Below are 16,937 nucleotides of genomic sequence, written 5' to 3' on the forward strand. Positions count from 1 at the left end.
TTTAACCTCCATAGAAATGGCAACATTTAACAATGAGACGTCAAATTGTCAAAAAGTTTTGCAAATCGTGTAAATGACATTGACATTGTTTTATTAACAATTATTTACAATTATGAATTAGACTTTGGACTATTTATCGCGAAATAGTTGTTAATTAAATAAAAAACATTTATTAAAGTTTTACGATGATGCTAGAATAACACCATAATTTTATTTATATTTTATTAACGAATTTTTTATTCATAAAATGGTGTTTAATCCGGCTGTGACCGTGCGTAGGATTGATGTTTTGATCCGGATTTTAAACGGTCGTAAAATAAATGTAAGCCCTAAACTAGTTCGAGCTTATTCAAGTGAAGGAAGAGTGACTATTGGAAATGTGAGCAAAGAAATAAAAAGTGCGAAAAAGATAGAATATGTCCCAAGAAAGTACTGTAAGTGTAACACAAAAAATAACCTATACTTTACTAGTTTTTCACTTTTAGAATCAAATGAAATGTAATTTTAATGATATAAGCAATAAGCATTTTCATATACACATCTTATCATTCTGAAAAAATATGATACTATAACCAGAACACACTTTAAAATTTTTTGTAAAAACTGCTTTTCCAAGACAGTGGTTAATAGAAAATCTGTTGTGGCTATTCAAAATGCTTGGAGAACAAGTTGAGTTATGAGTTTATTACATTCCAAAAATGGCACTTTATAAAACAACAAAGCAAAATTTGCATAATTTTTCCTCCTTTTGATATGAATTGATTAAATCTCAAATTACTGAGGTTGAATTATTTAATTGATTTGAAAAATAAATGATTGCATTGAAATAACATTTTTAGTGACCATAGAGGATGCAGAGCTTAAGAACTTATCACAAAGTACTCTCCGTAACTTAAGATGGATGATGCAAAAGGACCTTTTAGGTCAGGACATGTTCCTGTTGGGAAGACCTGGTCCAAGCAGGTATAATGTTCATATACGGTTAACGTAAAATAAAGCAGATAAGATTAAAAAAAAAAATCTAATATTTCTTTTTTAATTTGAAATAATCAGAAGTTCTTAGGTTCCTTTTTTTATAAAAAGACTACTGTAATATAATTATGGTCCTGAAATTTGCTAAGATTTTAGTTGGATCTAAGGTTTAGGCTTTTTTTTTATTTAATTGGGTCTGCAAAAAGTTAAAATTAAAATTATTTTTAGGCGGAAAGTAGCTCTTCAATACTTGGAGTTAACACAAAGGGAATTAGAGTATGTGGCACTTTCCCGTGACACAACCGAAGCTGATCTGAAACAGAGAAGGGAAATTCAAAGTTCTACGGCCAAATATTTTGATCAGGTATTGTTATTTTTTAGTGTAGAGACGTGACTGAGATAATTATTTTTGAGTAAGAACTTATTTATCAAACACAGATAATAGTTTGGTGTACATTTAAATTAATATTCTATTATTAAAAAATATAATTTAGGAAAAAATCAATGTTTTTGTAACTTGTTAATGTCTAGACAGATCTTGAATTATGGTAAAATATGTATTGATAGAAGAGACTATGAGAAACTACACCAGATAAACATTATCAAACAGAATTCCTTATCTGGGTTTTATTATAAATAGGTGATTTTTTGTTATTTTGCATTATGTGATTTTTTTATATATTTATTATTTATACAGAGTGCAGTTCGAGCCGCCATCGAAGGAAGAGTTCTTGTCATAGAGGGCATAGAGAAGGCAGAAAGAAATGTGTTGCCAGTACTAAATAATCTGCTGGAAAATAGGGAAATGCACTTGGAAGATGGCAGGTTTTTAATACCATCATCGAGATATGATAAATTGCTTGAGGTTATTATTATTGTTCAATCCTTACTAATATTATAAATGCGAAAGTAACTCTGTCTGTCTGTCTGTTACTCAATCACGCCTAAACTACTGAACTAGTTTACATGAAATTTGGTATGGAGATACATATTTTGATATCCGAGAAAGGACATAGACTACTTTTTATCCCGGGAAAATGACGCAATTTCGGAAATCCCATGGGAACGGGAACAATGCGGGTTTTTCTTTGACAGCGCGGGCGAAGCCGTGGGCGGAAACCTAGTAATGTATAATTTACACATTTTATTCATGTTACAGTAAAATATAAATACAATTTTTATAATTTTTACTTTTCCTTTTACTGTTTACTTTTGTCTTTTACATTTCCTTTTTTCTACAATTACCTTTAACTCTTATAGATCAAGAGCCCACGCCGGCCAGACTTTCCTTTCTTTAGGAAAGTTGAAAGTTTCTCTGTATATGTCTCCGATACAGATAAGAACGACTAGCGATTATCAAGTCTGGGTTGTGGTTACTTATCTTTTACGGGGACTTATGTCGATGGAATTTCACGTATCTCGATGATTTTGTTATTGTGTCATCGAGATACGTGAAATTCCATCAAGATAAGTCCCCGTAAAAGATAAGTAATAACTTTATTACTTATATTATACTATTATTTTTTAGTCATTAATTATAGTAAACTAATGTTTTTAGTGGGTTATTACATATTTGATACACTTTTAGGTAGTACGTTAATTTGATGATATGTTAGTTATTTTTTAAATGAGTCTAGCAAGATGTAAGAACCTAAAAACTGTCCGGCTTTTGAGTTAACATCTTTTTATGCGTCTCCAAGTAACATATATAAAATTTAGCTTTTAAACTATAATGAAAGTTAGGTACAATTTTATACACCTTTACTACCTGTTTCCTGCCAAAGTAACCACAACCCAGACTTGATAATCGCTAGTCGTTCTTATCTATATCGGAGACATATACAGAGAAACTTTCAACTTTCCTAAAGAAAGGAAAGTCTGGCCGTCGTGGGCTCTTAGATTATTACTTTTTTGTCAAATAGCTTCGAATATTTAACATTATTTAAACATTTAGGAGCATGGTCTAGAAGAGGTATCAAAATGGCGTCTAGTGCGTGTGGACGAGCGGTTCCGCGTGATCGCACTAGGCTTGCCCGTGCCAAGGTACTCGGGACAACCACTGGACCCCCCGCTGCGTTCCCGCTTTCAGGCGAGAGATGTCGCTACAGTTGGTTTTGGGGTGAGTTCATGTTTTTATTGTTATTTGTTTATGGATTTTGTTATTTTATTCTTCTATGAAATGACTCTTCAATGAATAGCGTTTAAATAAAATCTACGTAACACGAACAATAATCGTATCAGATATTTTATTATATAGATTTTGATTAGTTTGGATATGGATTGGGCTTGTCAAAGTTTGATAAAGAAATGTGTGAATAGGAACTAGTGGCCTAGTTAAAATATCTTTAATTTCATAAGTATTTTTCAGACATCTAAAAATTTCTATTTTAAAATTGTCCGATTTAGAATTCTAAACATAATACGAAATGCCAAATTATGACGCTGTTTGTAAAAGACGAAATCATCAATTTGCCTACGACATAGATATGACCTGCCTGTGGACATAATATAACATAGTATGAGTCTGAAACATAATTTGCAAGTAAACATTAACATGTACTTTGCCATCTGATGTTGTTATCAGGAAATCTTTATGTTGATAAAAAAATGAAAATATAAAATAATGTTAATATGTTTTTAGTTTATTTGTAATTAAATAATACATCGTTTTTATAGGTCACTGTGTTATGAGAGCACTTGATTTTTTTAGTGTATTTACAAAACAACAACTGAAGTAAAAAATTAGATGTATGTTAAACAATAGGTAGGTACATATTATTTGTAGTTGATTTTCTACATTCGCACGTTTGAACGATGGCTCATAGAAACACCTATGTAATTATACATGTATATCTATGTTGTTATTTCGAATATAGCAAATTATGAATACAGCGACATGACATTTAAAACAATTTAATTTGATGAAATTTTATAATTACAATTAACGTTATTACAATAATTACTCACAAATAATATTTTTTAGAAATTCATTCATCATACTATTTTTTTCTTATAAAGATAAATTTCAATTTTATAACATATGGATTAATAAGTATACTTTGTTAAATTTTATGCGATAGCAGACTCTGCGTTCGACTAGTCACATTAGAGTCCGTTCGTTTCGGCAACGCCTCTGGCATAAAAATGTGCACCTGCTTTTTAACTTTTCCCACATCTGGAATCAATTTCTTGCTAACTAACTCCGCGTACTGTTTCTCAACCGCGCTCCTCTCAGTGACTACTTTCTGTCTGGTTTCCACTATGTTACGCTTTATATCTTTGGCCCGTCTGTTTTCCTTTATCCTTGTGTCGTGTCGCAGCGTGCTTTTCACGTTTCGTGACTGCCGTGCGTAGTTCTCAATCGTATTCGACGTTGGCACATTAAATTCATTCCGATCGATGGGGCCACTCAGTTTCTGTTCGACCGGTTTTGACTCCTTTGCCTTTAAGTCGGCTGACGTCTTTGATTTAATTAAATTACGCTTTTGTATTTCTGGCCAGCTGTGCCGCGGTTGGGACATCCTTTCGCCCGTATCTTCTTTCAGCAGATCTATCTTCCCAGCTAGGTCTAGCCATTGTAGTACTCTATCTGACAGTTCTGTGTTTTCCTTCGAATCGGTTCTGGAAGTTCGATTGCTCTTAATCGCTTTCATGGTTATGTTATCGTATATGGATGAGTCGAAATCTTTTAAAGGTTGCGGAGACGCTGTAATTCTCAGTTCGTCGTCGGAGTCATCAACGTCGGATAGATTAAGTGTTTCCACGCCCAGTTCTTGATCGCCTTTTAATGATTTATCGTTTGTAATTACAAGACGTAACTTTCGTAAGCAGTCTTCTAAATCTTCGTGTCGGTGACTAAGGCGACCACTTCGAATTTTTGTTGATGTTTTATGGGTACTGGCCGATGAGTAAGGTCTTCTCTTCGCGCTCAGTTTAATATAACAAGGATCGTCGTAGTTAAGTATTGGATGTCGGAATCCGTCGACCCATACGGTTCGAATGTACATAGGTCGTTGAGAGGATTGCCAGAGCGCTGGCATATTACACCGTTCGCCAAATTTAAAGGCATCTAGACATGCGATCGCTTGTACGTGCAGCTCTTACTGCTTTCATAATTAATTGTTGTTGTATCTCGAGTTGCCATCGAGTGTAGCTTCTGAAAATATATTGCTTTTGTTAACAAATGATACTTCAATGAAAACAAATTTTTGACTTAATTTGGTAAAGAAATGGGGATAATCGGCCTCATGGTTACGGTTTGCATTGTTTAGGAATAGCTAAAAAAAAACAATATTTGTTGGTCTGTCGTTCGAACGGAATTCCCATAGATATTAAATGGGGCGAAATTTCAGGATAGTTGTAAGCTTCAAAAAAAATCACATCATTAACTGTCGCCTGTTGCTTTCCCCACGTTAGCTTGGGGATTGATTAATTAAATTGATTTGAAAGCAAGCGTGACACAGGATATTTAATTTTCATTGATAGTGACTTGGATAGAAAATTACTAGTCTCAGTTACGCGGTTTTTTTTGTAACTTTTGGATATATTTTACTAAGTACTGCATTATAATAACATATAACTACATTCGTGGAGTACATTACATTACTACTTATAAAATACATACCGTTCAGTTCATCCGAGACATTAATTTATTTAGACCTAAATTAATTTGTAAATGACATGTAATTTAAAGATCCTCATTCGCATTTGCTCGGTGGTTTATTTTCCCGAAACTGTTTTTTAATTTTTTTATCGTTAAAGATTTATCAGGAATCTCCTTAGAAGCTAGTACGAAAAATATTATAAATTCAAAGTTTTTATTAGACTCGAATAGATATTTGTCCGGAAAGCAGACGACGTGGCGGATTTCCGTGCGGTTTGTTACTGACGGCGGCGATGCCATGTTGAGCTTTGTCGTAAACATTCGGTTATGCTGGAGGTACAATGGGAACAAATTGTAAAGTATGTACTGTCTGCTTCTTGCGTTCTGTTTTCTTGGTCAAGTTGGCAGCTAGTTTATCTACACAAGGGATGTCACGAAGTTCTGTTTTGGTTCAAAACACTTACGGTCTAGAATCAGAAAAATGCGATTTTGCATGACTATCGAGCTCCTCTCCACCTTTCTTACTAGCAGAATATAAGAATTTAATAAAATAATACAAAAAGATTACGGCATGCATCCTGGCAAGATTGATTGCTGTCGGCCTACTACGACTCTTATTTATTTCCATTGATTGAATTTAATTCAATTTTGTTTTGTTGTTATTATAACAAGACAAATCCTTTAAATTCAAACTCAGTGTGCTATCAACTTTATAAAATGTTGTGATTTAGTTGGATTAGATCATGCAAAGTTCCACTTCGTTCACATTTTTCAAGCAAAAAGACGACAATTATAAGTTTGGTGAACTGCTCTTTTTTTATTTATTTTGATGCGATCAGTGACACTTTGGTTTTAGCATTCCGCAGACAAACTTTACTGTTAACTTTGAAGTCTTTTGATTCTTTATTGAGCAATATATATATTATAGTTTGGTAGGGATGCTATTTTGAAAAACATTGAATGAGATAAGAGGGATAAGAATTAAGTAAGTCCTTAAAACTAAGGTTATCGATTAGGATGAAGATGTTGCCCTTTTATAAATAAAAATAAATTACTATTGATGATTTTTTTAGGGCCATAACTGTTTAATTTAGTCATACTTTCATACAAAATTATTAATATTTGTATGGTGGGAATAATTTAAGGTTATTATTACACATATCTTAAAAAATATAGTTATGAAAATATTATTGGGCCAGTTTTAAACATGAGAAATAGCCACTGTAAATTCTTATCAGATTCTATATACCTACATAAAATGGATAACACGGAATGTTTAGAAGTATCAAAATTATTGTCTTTCTCGTTTATGTTGCAAAATTATAGGGTACCCTATATTTGTTTACGAGGAGCTCACATTAATATTCCCTGAAATTGGCATGGTATAATTTAATTTGGTCGCTTGTACGGCGATAAATGTCGTCTATTTGCTCGTCCACGAACTGGGTGCACGCTACTTTGTTATACAGGGATAGGTTGATGGTAGCTGTATATTCCCGAGAAGGAAAACCTTTAACCAAAATTTTAAAATAGACTAAGAAAAATCGTACCCACATGTGAAATAATTGGAAATGAATGAGTTGGGTATTATTTATGGTCAACAGTTAGAACAAATTAGTCTCATTTGGTCAATTTATGTTCATTATTCAAGCTACAAATACGAGATATCTATGAATTAGTACTTATCCAAGTTTTTAAACTGAGTGCTTCTGATCATCAAAAAAATATATTCTTATGACTTTATGTGAACATCAATATAAATTTCCTTTAAGAAATGTATACTACGAATAAACCTATAAAACGAAGGTATAAAATGTAGAGAGTATTAATTCTGAAAGGTACCAAAGGAACTGTTATTTTGCACGGAACATTAAGTTTATTCAGCCAAATCAGTAGTTTTCAATGTTCGAAGTTTGTTCACCTAATAGAAGTTTTAGCGATAGCATCTTTGTTGGAAATTAAAGGTTGCGAAAGGTATTCGAGCTATTTGCAGATGTGTAATTTTGAGCATTGTAAATGTTTGGTGTTCTATGCTATATATATAAAACGCAATGTTTATTTTATCTCAAAAAAAGAGAATGGGAATTGAGAATTATACTACACTGTTTCTACTTAGATGAATGATATTAATTTACTATTATAAATCATACAATTTAAGGAACGTTTTAGTGAACGGGAACGTTTTTATAAAACAAGACTGTAGATACGAGTTCACACTCGTATACGTAGGGGATGGGAATGGCTCGTTACGTCGCCAGTATCTAGGGTAAACACACGTCCGCTCACGCCCGAGGCTGCTGCGTGACTGTCTCCCCACTACCCGCGAACCCGAGACATCCGGGGATATAGTACCTATACTTTACTCAAACACTACATCCCTTCCTTATTCTATTTTTTCTTTTATTAAAATATAATCGTTTACAACAAACATACATTATAGAAAGCTATCAGACTGATTTAGTTAGGTATTTCCTTAGCGGTATTCTTCGCTTTCATTTACATCACCGTTGTCTCCACTTCTATCCTGAACTTTCTGGACCCCTTCCTTTCCATTCCCCCTCTGTTCTTATTAAGTTACATTACTTCTATGCTTTTGGCTAGTATCCACGTTTCTGACAAGTACGTATCCTTCTAATCGTTCTACACTGTTTCGAGTTGGTTTAAAGTTTGCTCTCAGTTTGTTACGCTTTTCCATCTCCTTTACATATACTTTATCACCTGTTATTGACCTTAAAATCTCCTCTTTCTATCTGTATGTTATTTTCTATTGATTTTTAATCCCTGTCCCTAACATTGGAATTGTCAAATTCTTGTTCGTTATACAACCGAGAGGAAATTTTATCTTTATTTTCTGTCTTCCAGAGAATGTCCTTGTTTTCCAAAAGAATTTCATTTCATCGGTTGTTCTTCGGAGCTTGTTTGTATATTCAACTTTCCAGCTTGGTTCCGCAGTTTTCCTACAACTTCTCGAATATCTCTCCTTCTTCGTTTTATTTGTTGAAACATATACTTTTCGATAATTAAAAACACAAACTCAACATTTATTCATTCAATAAGACTTCTTCTAGAAGCTCTTTTGAACCGTCGTAACATAATTTCACGCTTTACCACCAATTCGGAAAGCAGCATCCATGAATGGAACCGGCAAGAAACTCTTTAGCTACTCCTCTAACATCATGACAATATTACATTTTAATTTAACATATAACATAATGATGATGCCAAAGAACTGTCCCGTGGATCCCACTCGACAAGCCTCCATGGCTTTTCATTCTCCATAATACATATTATATTCCTTAATGCTGTAATAGGCTCACTGAACTAATACGTTTTATATTTAAGTTTTAAAATTACCAATACTAAACTCTTTAATTCTATCAGGAGTTCTATTGTAAAAGAGTATAATATCTTGACCCATTAGATAGCCGGAAAAATAGCATGTCAATTTTATTTTTTGTTCCTTATGTGATAACAATGTCCATCTCTTTCTCTTGCGTATTATTGCAGTATTTTATACATTTAAAACGTTATTAAAATTTAATTATATACTTTGAAGGTACAGTAAGGATGCCAGTATCTCTTAGTGAGTCCCGCGCACGTAATTTATATAAATGCGTATGGACCATTTGTGTAATATAAAAACAGTTTCAATATCTGCTGCCAAGCCCCATAGTAACCTTATGCCATGAAAGTAGTCAATAAACCAATCTAGTCGTATCTTTATCCGTGAAATGATGCTTCATGTTCCGAACTGTACGCAGCTGAGCTGGTCCTAGCAGCGGCAGTGCTAACATAGACTCCCCGTTTTAGCTTCTCGTCTTATTTTCCTATAGCTGTGGCAAATAACTACACCGACTCCTTCAGAATCAGTTACATATATTTCAGGTAGACTGTAAATAGTCTCCTGTAACTCAGATCAATCTAACAATAACAAAGTGGCCCTATTCTTTCCGGCGCCTAACACGCATCCAAGAAAATCCAAGAACACCTTTTCCATCTTTTCCAACAAAAAGCAAGTGTTGCATTGTCATCTTCTAGGTCGAGTATACCAGGAGGGAAAGTAAGTTGGTCATTCTTTAGTTCAATAGGGACAACCTAAAATCAGGTTTGATTTTATGTGATAACACCGGTACGTATGCTTTACCTTAATATAATGAAGGCTCATACAGCCTACTGCTAACAAACAACATACATTATACGTACAGTTTACATTTTAAAATGAGGCCTATACGGCCATCGCAAATTTAAGACGAACGGTTTACAAATTTACGAAGGCCCGTCCTGCCCACACTACTTTTACATAAGGTTTGGAGGGCCCGTACAGAGTAGTATTAGTACGCACGTACTTTCATGAGGGCCCGTACAGTCTATATAAACAATTACGTACTACCATTTATGAAGGCTCATATAGCCTATATAACAAATAACGCACGATTTACAATTTATGAAGGCTCGTACAGCCTATGTCAACAATCACGCACGATTTACATTTAATGAAGGCTCGTACAGCCTATACAAAAAGTCACGCACGATTTTCATTTAATGAAGGCTCGTACAGCCTATACAACCAGTAACGCACGATTTTCATTTAATGAAGGCTCGTACAGCCTATACAACCAATCACGCACGATTTTCATTTAATGAAGGCTCGTACAGCCTATACAACCAATCACGCACGATTTTCATTTAATGAAGGCTCGTACAGCCTATACAACCAGTCACGCACGATTTTCATTTAATGAAGGCTCGTACAGCCTATACAACCAGTCACGCACGATTTTCATTTAATGAAGGCTCGTACAGCCTATACAACCAATCACGCACGATTTTCATTTAATGAAGGCTCGTACAGCCTATACAACCAGTCACGCACGATTTTAATTTAATGAAGGCTCGTACAGCCTATACAACCAATCACGCACGATTTTCATTTAATGAAGGCTCGTACAGCCTATACAACCAATCACGCACGATTTTCATTTAATGAAGGCTCGTACAGCCTATACAACCAGTCACGCACGATTTTCATTTAATGAAGGCTCGTACAGCCTATACAACCAGTCACGCACGATTTTCATTTAATGAAGGCTCGTACAGCCTATACAACCAGTCACGCACGATTTTCATTTAATGAGGGCTCGTACAGCCTATACAACCAATCACGCACGATTTTCATTTAATGAAGGCTCGTACAGCCTATACAACCAATCACGCACGATTTTCATTTAATGAAGGCTCGTACAGCCTATATTTCTTGCATAAACCAATAATTTTATTCATTATTATTTTTTTAAATTTGATTTGTACACCGTGTGCAGTCTCGTCTAACTTGAAGATACCTATTCTAGGTTACATTTCAGTTTATAGACGCAAAAATATTGTTTTTTTATTTTATTTGACAGTCAGTTCTCTGTGTATCTGTTACTTCCAATCGATCCTTACATAATATGGCAACATCTATTTACTGGATTGAGTAAGTATTCAATAGATGGCGCTATTTAATAATTAGAAGACTACGCGTTTGACCGTTCATATTCATAATTATTAAGACAAGACAACGTCTGTCGGGTCAGCCAGTATGTATATATTTATCGAATATAAAAATAATATTTACAATTGCATGCTTAATATTAAGTGAAATACGTAGATCCAGCGTAGATCAATTATAAAGTTATATCTTTCTTTTGGATACTACTTACATAATATTATTTTATTTCATTTAGTCGGTACACAATTCGCTATAAGATACTACACAGTACAGTTAATAGATTTTGTATCCAGTAAGTATAAGTTGTAGTACCTACATAAAACTTCCGACTAAATACTCTAAATAGTTTTATAACCATACAAATGTGTACGGCGGGTACTGTGCAGTGTGCACGCGTAAAGAGTGTAATAATAATAAATAATAAAAATACTTTATTGTACACACAGATGAAGTTGACAGAAAGACAATAAATAACAGCAAAAGAGGTAAAGGTACAGTAGGCGGATATTATATGAATTAAGTATATTTGAACAACTAATACGTAGAAGAGGAATTAGGTTTAGAGACATTTATTTTTCAAAAGAATTTTACAATTCACTTATTCTAATGCAATAGTGTTAACTTGTACACCTTGACAAAAAAGTTAAAAACTTGCGGGTGAGCGGAGAATTACTCTGTACAATAATATCGTCTTATGACGGTATGGCTGTGTTCGTAAGGAATGCTAACGCGGATATAAAACAACTAAATTAGTTAAGTATGTCTTCATTTACTTTTTACGACAACATCTTATATAAACAAATATATTTCTGTCTCTATTTCTGCTAGAAAAACACAGTGTCATATACGTAATATTTATTAGAAAATTATTGCATCCGTACAGTCACGTGGTCTCCTCTGAGCAGCCATACCCTTCAATTAATGGTTGCTGCTTTGCGGTAATCCTTTTTGCCGCTATTGCTATTTCTTCTTTTTTATTTTATTTTATTTGATTATTAAGAATTGCATTTTTTTCTTTATGGTGGCACATAAAGTCTTCTATTTCGAAACAAATCATCATGTCATATTTATTAATTGTTCTGATACCGACTGTATTATAAAATATAATTATTATTTATAATAAGTAGTTACAGCCCTATAAATGTACATATTATTTACTATTATAAAACAGAGCGCAGCAATCACATAATTAAATCATAATATTTAATACAATCTACAAAATTTATGATACAAAACATTGGCCGCTTTGTTTGGCTTATTTAACCTCATGTGGGTAACTACATATAACTTTGGCAGACAGTGCACGTACTTAGCACCGCGTTGCTTTAGTGTCAGGCTCTGCTCATGTCACACAGATTGACTAGTGCCTCGCTAAGCAAAGCCCTATACACCAAAGCGTAGCAAAACTCGCAAACCATTAATTTAAGAAACTATTGCATTACCACCGATCCCTGATAAGTATGCAAATACTGAACCAAATCTGCCCGTTCAAAATGGGTTAAAATCTAGTCTGAAGGACTAACTTAATACAAGTAGGTGAAGCTATTAAGAGCATGTTATAAAGAGAAATCATTTAGCAGAATATCATTGTTTGTGTCATGAGTATATACGTAAGAATTATCATAATGCAATAATTTTGTACACGCTAGGTTTTTTCCTAACTAATAATATCCGTTTTACTATAATTATGTACTCAAATACATTAAAACGCAAATATTTCGTCTGACGCTAATATAAATTTTATGAAAATTATAACGTTAGACGTCAAGCGTCTGAGTAGGTACACCCAGCGCTGGCGCTTGGTAATCTGTTTAGCAGTATAGTTACTGCGCATTACAACCATAGAAAATATACTGGTATAACCAAGGTACAACACGTTAATTGACATATTAGCGCGGCGTCAGGTTAGTGTTACGTTTTAGTTTAGTGCCTTGACGTCGCGTACGTACGCATCCTATGTGTCAAACTCAAAGCCTAAATCATGATTATCGCTAGTGTTGCCGCTCGATAGTCCACTATCGATAGTCTATCGATTAACTATCGATAGTTGGGGAAAAGCAATAGTATCGATAGCACTATCGATACTATCGATAGTGTCGATACTATCGATAGTATCGATAGTCCTATAAGCGTAAATACTATCGACACATAGCAATACCATCGATAGTATCGATACTATCGAAGCTCAATATCGAACGAACTATCGATACTATCGATAGTGTCGATACTATCGAAGCTCAATATCGAACGAACTATCGATACTATCGATAGTGTCGATACTATCGATAATATCGTCCCATCGATAGTGACCTTTTTCTCGATAGTATTGCTTTATCAATAATATTATAGTGGATGACAGAGAACTAGATGATGAGATAGAAAAAAATTAGGGAAAACGATCCCACAAAACAATAGGAAAAAAAGAAAGTCTCTTTATTACAACGATTAAACCAAATACTAGTCTTAACTTTTAAACTGAGTCATAATATGGGTCGGTGGCACTGACTGACCCATTATACCAAGAAATCGTGAACAATACTATTGCACAATTTACTACTATCGATAGCTCAAAACTATCGATAGTATCAGTACTATCGATAGTATCGATTGTAGTTGCAATATTCAGTAGCAATAGTATCGATACTATCGACAGTATCGATAGTATAGCAACTATTGGCAATCAATACTATCGATTTTATCGATACTATTGCAGTTCATCAATAGTATTCCATGATTAACGCTATCGATAGTATCGATAGTATCGATAATATCGATACTATCGATAGTGCTATCGATATTCTGACTTATTTTCAAGGTCAACTATCGATAGTCAAACTATCGATAGTTCGGCAACACTAATTATCGCTTACGACTTGAACAAAAGCAAAACGTAACGTAATTAACGTTAGTAATCTACCTCCCTTATTTTTATAAATTCTAAGAATAATTATTTAAAATTATAGGTCTGACCTTTATCCTCGTCGCCAAATGTAGATACGAGTTCACACTCGTATACGTAGGGGATGGGAATGGCTCGTTACGTCGCCAGTATCTAGGGTAAACACACGTCCGCTCACGCCCGAGGCTGCTGCGTGACTGTCTCCCCACTACCCGCGAACCCGAGACATCCGGGGATATAGTACCTATACTTTACTCAAACACTACAAAGACCATAATAACAAAATTAGAAGCCTATTCCGAAAACTATCGAAAATGTCTTTTTCTATCTTTACTTGCATCCTTCTTCTATTTTTTAAATAAAGCATAATTCAATCTATCTTCAGAGTGTTTTCAAAACGCATTAATATAACTTTCAGTAGATATCGCTACAAAAGCGTTTTCTTATCTAATATCTTCAGATACTTATACCTCGCATTAAGGTCACAAGCTCGCGATAGTTGGCAACTCTTTAGCATACACAGATCGCTATCTTGTATCATGTCAGTGCTTCGCTAGTTTACGACAGGCAATGTATGTATTGAATATAGTTGAATCGTAAATTTAGAATATTACAGCATTTTATTTAGAGCATGAAAATGTGGAGATTTATTACGTATTTGGATGATGTGATGCTGTTAGGAATTATTTATGAGATTTGGAAATTAAAGAGTTTTAAGTTTCTAATTATTAGTATATAGGCACTGCTTCAATTTATAGTGTAAGGGTTAAATCAGTAATAGAACACAAGTTCCGTTGCAATTATTTTATTCATTCACAGCATATCGACAAACATTCATAATATTTTATAATACCCGCATTTTAACAATTACGAAAATGTACATCAGGTTCTTCCTCATTTAATATTTAAAGTTGTTGTTGTTAAAAAATTTTGATATACAAATTCATTTTAAAATGCTATTGAGTATACTTACATTTAATAATATTTTTATTATTATAACCTAATACAATGTATAATTTACACTCCACCCCTTGTAGGTAGGTACTTACAAAGTTCTTGTTAATACTTACTGCAAATAGACGTCAAATTACCGACTTAAACGGAAACAATTTGTCCGCAATTATCCGGAGCTTTCATTGGCTCATTAGCTGTTACGTGCTTTAATTTTATAGGTACCAGCTCTACAATTGAAATCAAGAAGGGTTTTATACCGAACTTAATTGAAGAGTAGATTCCGAATTGATGTTTATTAATTAATACTTACCAAATATTGACTAATCATAAAATTATGAGAACAATGGTAGATCTGAGGGCACGGTAGTGCCCCGCCAAGTCGAGCAAAAAAGCGGCACGGCTGTCCATCTTTTTCTCGAAGCAATTCAGGTCCTTTTCGACCCCTATAACTTTGTTGTGAAAAAAGGGAGAAACTTGATCTTTCAGTTTATGTATTATTGCGCGTAATTCATAATTCTTTTCTATCCAAAACGGTAGGTATATTGTTTACAAAATAAATATATATTTTTTTAATAAATTACATAATATAAAAGCATGCCTTACCACAACTAAACGTCACAATATTTACAGCAGTACCTAATAAGCTTATTTAAGCATTACCATTTTGCACGCACAAGTTAGTTAATCACAATAATTTAAACTATAATGAGTCCAATATAACGGCCCTCGCGTGACAGCCTGTCTTCAATTCGGTCCTGCGCTAAGTTGCGAAATTAATTTTGATTTGAAAATTGCCTCTATAATGAAACAAGTTTGTGTCGTTAATTCTGCAAATTTTGTTTAGTTTTGTGTTAAAATCTAAAGCTGTTTCTGCAAATTATCCATTTTGTCGCACTGAAGACACTTTTGTACTGTTATTATTAGCTGCAGTTGCAAATGTAAATCTTTTTAAAGCTTTATGTTCAGCTTTTAACATCACCAAATAAATATACATTTCTGTTAGGTATGTACATAAATCTGAATCAAATTAAACCAGTTTTACATACAAGAACTTTATTCCAATCATCTACATGTATAAAACTATTTATATTGTATGGTGTCTATCCTATTCTCTCTGATAGTCCTTTAAAACTATACAACGCTCTATTACCATAAAACTATCTTAAATATTTCCAGGAACATCTAACAATGTTAAAAGAAGAAGCGCCCCGTGTGGACACAACTAAGCTTGAACAACTAATGTCAGCTGCGTACGCGTTGATCAGTCCGGAGTTACAGCAAGTCAGTTTGCCAGACTTTCCGATTGACAATCTGCACACAGCTGCGTATATATTGGTGAGTTTGGAATGGAAAATGAACCACCATTTTCCATTCCAATAGAGATGTAATTAATATGTTTTGGGGATGAAGATTGTTCTCAAATATGCGAAATTAATTTACGATTAAGGTAATGAAAAGAAAGTCTGTTTTATATTCCGATGAAGTGCATTTTATTTTGAATCATGAAGCATTTATGGTAGTTTCGGTACCTGAATAAATCAGGGTATATAAATAATTGAAAAAAAGCATCAAAAATGCAATAAAAATAAATTCAACAAAATAAATGGGGTAAAATATGGAATAGAATTAAAAGAACAGTGACGAAAAATATGAGCATTTCTAAAATAGATTGCTCAATAGTTAATAAAACCCATATTTATTTACATTAAAGGTGGCAAGTTTGATATAAACCTTATAAACCAAGATTTTATGGTTTCTGAGTGTCAAAAAGCCAAAAAAGAACAATTCTCGAAGTTAAGGTGCCTTTTATGGTCGATATATTTTACTGCCAAAATAGATTGCGTGTGCCAAATGACCTTGAAGTCAGTTTCTTAGTTTCGGTGCGTTTCACGCGATCTCGTCATCTACGCGGTTTCAGTGTCAAGGGGAATGTAACGCGATTGTGTATTTTGCTAATTGCCTAAATTTAGGTTTGTGCTAATCTATTTAGGGAAATTTCTCTAGTAAAGTATTTTCAAATA

General features: G+C 33.7%; 2 protein-coding genes across 3 annotated transcripts in view; one reads left to right on the forward strand and one right to left on the reverse strand.

Moving 5' to 3' along the window:
* The first annotated feature begins 133 nt into the window (after nucleotides 1-133).
* The window catches only part of LOC123695938 (von Willebrand factor A domain-containing protein 8), a 33,211-nt gene continuing 16,407 nt past the window's right edge, over nucleotides 134-16,937 (forward strand). The window contains exons 1-6 of the mRNA XM_045641876.1: nucleotides 134-434; nucleotides 840-963; nucleotides 1,201-1,336; nucleotides 1,670-1,837; nucleotides 2,927-3,091; nucleotides 16,093-16,251. Of these exons, the coding sequence (XP_045497832.1) occupies nucleotides 248-434; nucleotides 840-963; nucleotides 1,201-1,336; nucleotides 1,670-1,837; nucleotides 2,927-3,091; nucleotides 16,093-16,251 (939 nt within the window). The 5' untranslated portion in view covers nucleotides 134-247. The remainder of the gene's footprint in view (nucleotides 435-839; nucleotides 964-1,200; nucleotides 1,337-1,669; nucleotides 1,838-2,926; nucleotides 3,092-16,092; nucleotides 16,252-16,937) is intronic.
* Nucleotides 4,019-6,080, reverse strand: LOC123695937. 2 transcript variants are annotated; one of them, XM_045641875.1, is made up of 2 exons: nucleotides 6,040-6,080; nucleotides 4,019-5,128 (listed from the first exon to the last, which is right to left on the reverse strand). In XM_045641875.1, the coding sequence occupies exon 2, from the start codon at nucleotides 5,010-5,012 to the stop codon at nucleotides 4,035-4,037; it is 978 nt and encodes a 325-aa protein (XP_045497831.1). In that variant the 5' UTR covers nucleotides 5,013-5,128; nucleotides 6,040-6,080; the 3' UTR covers nucleotides 4,019-4,034. The 2 variants fall into 2 exon arrangements, with proteins under 2 accessions (XP_045497831.1, XP_045497830.1); XM_045641874.1 differs by lacking the exon at nucleotides 6,040-6,080 and adding an exon at nucleotides 5,597-5,830.

The sequence above is a fragment of the Colias croceus genome, chromosome 12 (genome assembly GCF_905220415.1).
Source record: "Colias croceus chromosome 12, ilColCroc2.1".
Taxonomy (NCBI): domain Eukaryota; kingdom Metazoa; phylum Arthropoda; class Insecta; order Lepidoptera; family Pieridae; genus Colias; species Colias croceus.

What these genes read in the sequence shown, in the direction of transcription:
- LOC123695937 (XM_045641875.1), bottom strand. Translation starts at nt 5,012, where the DNA reads ATGCCAGCGCTCTGGCAATCCTCTCAACGACCTATGTACATTCGAACC.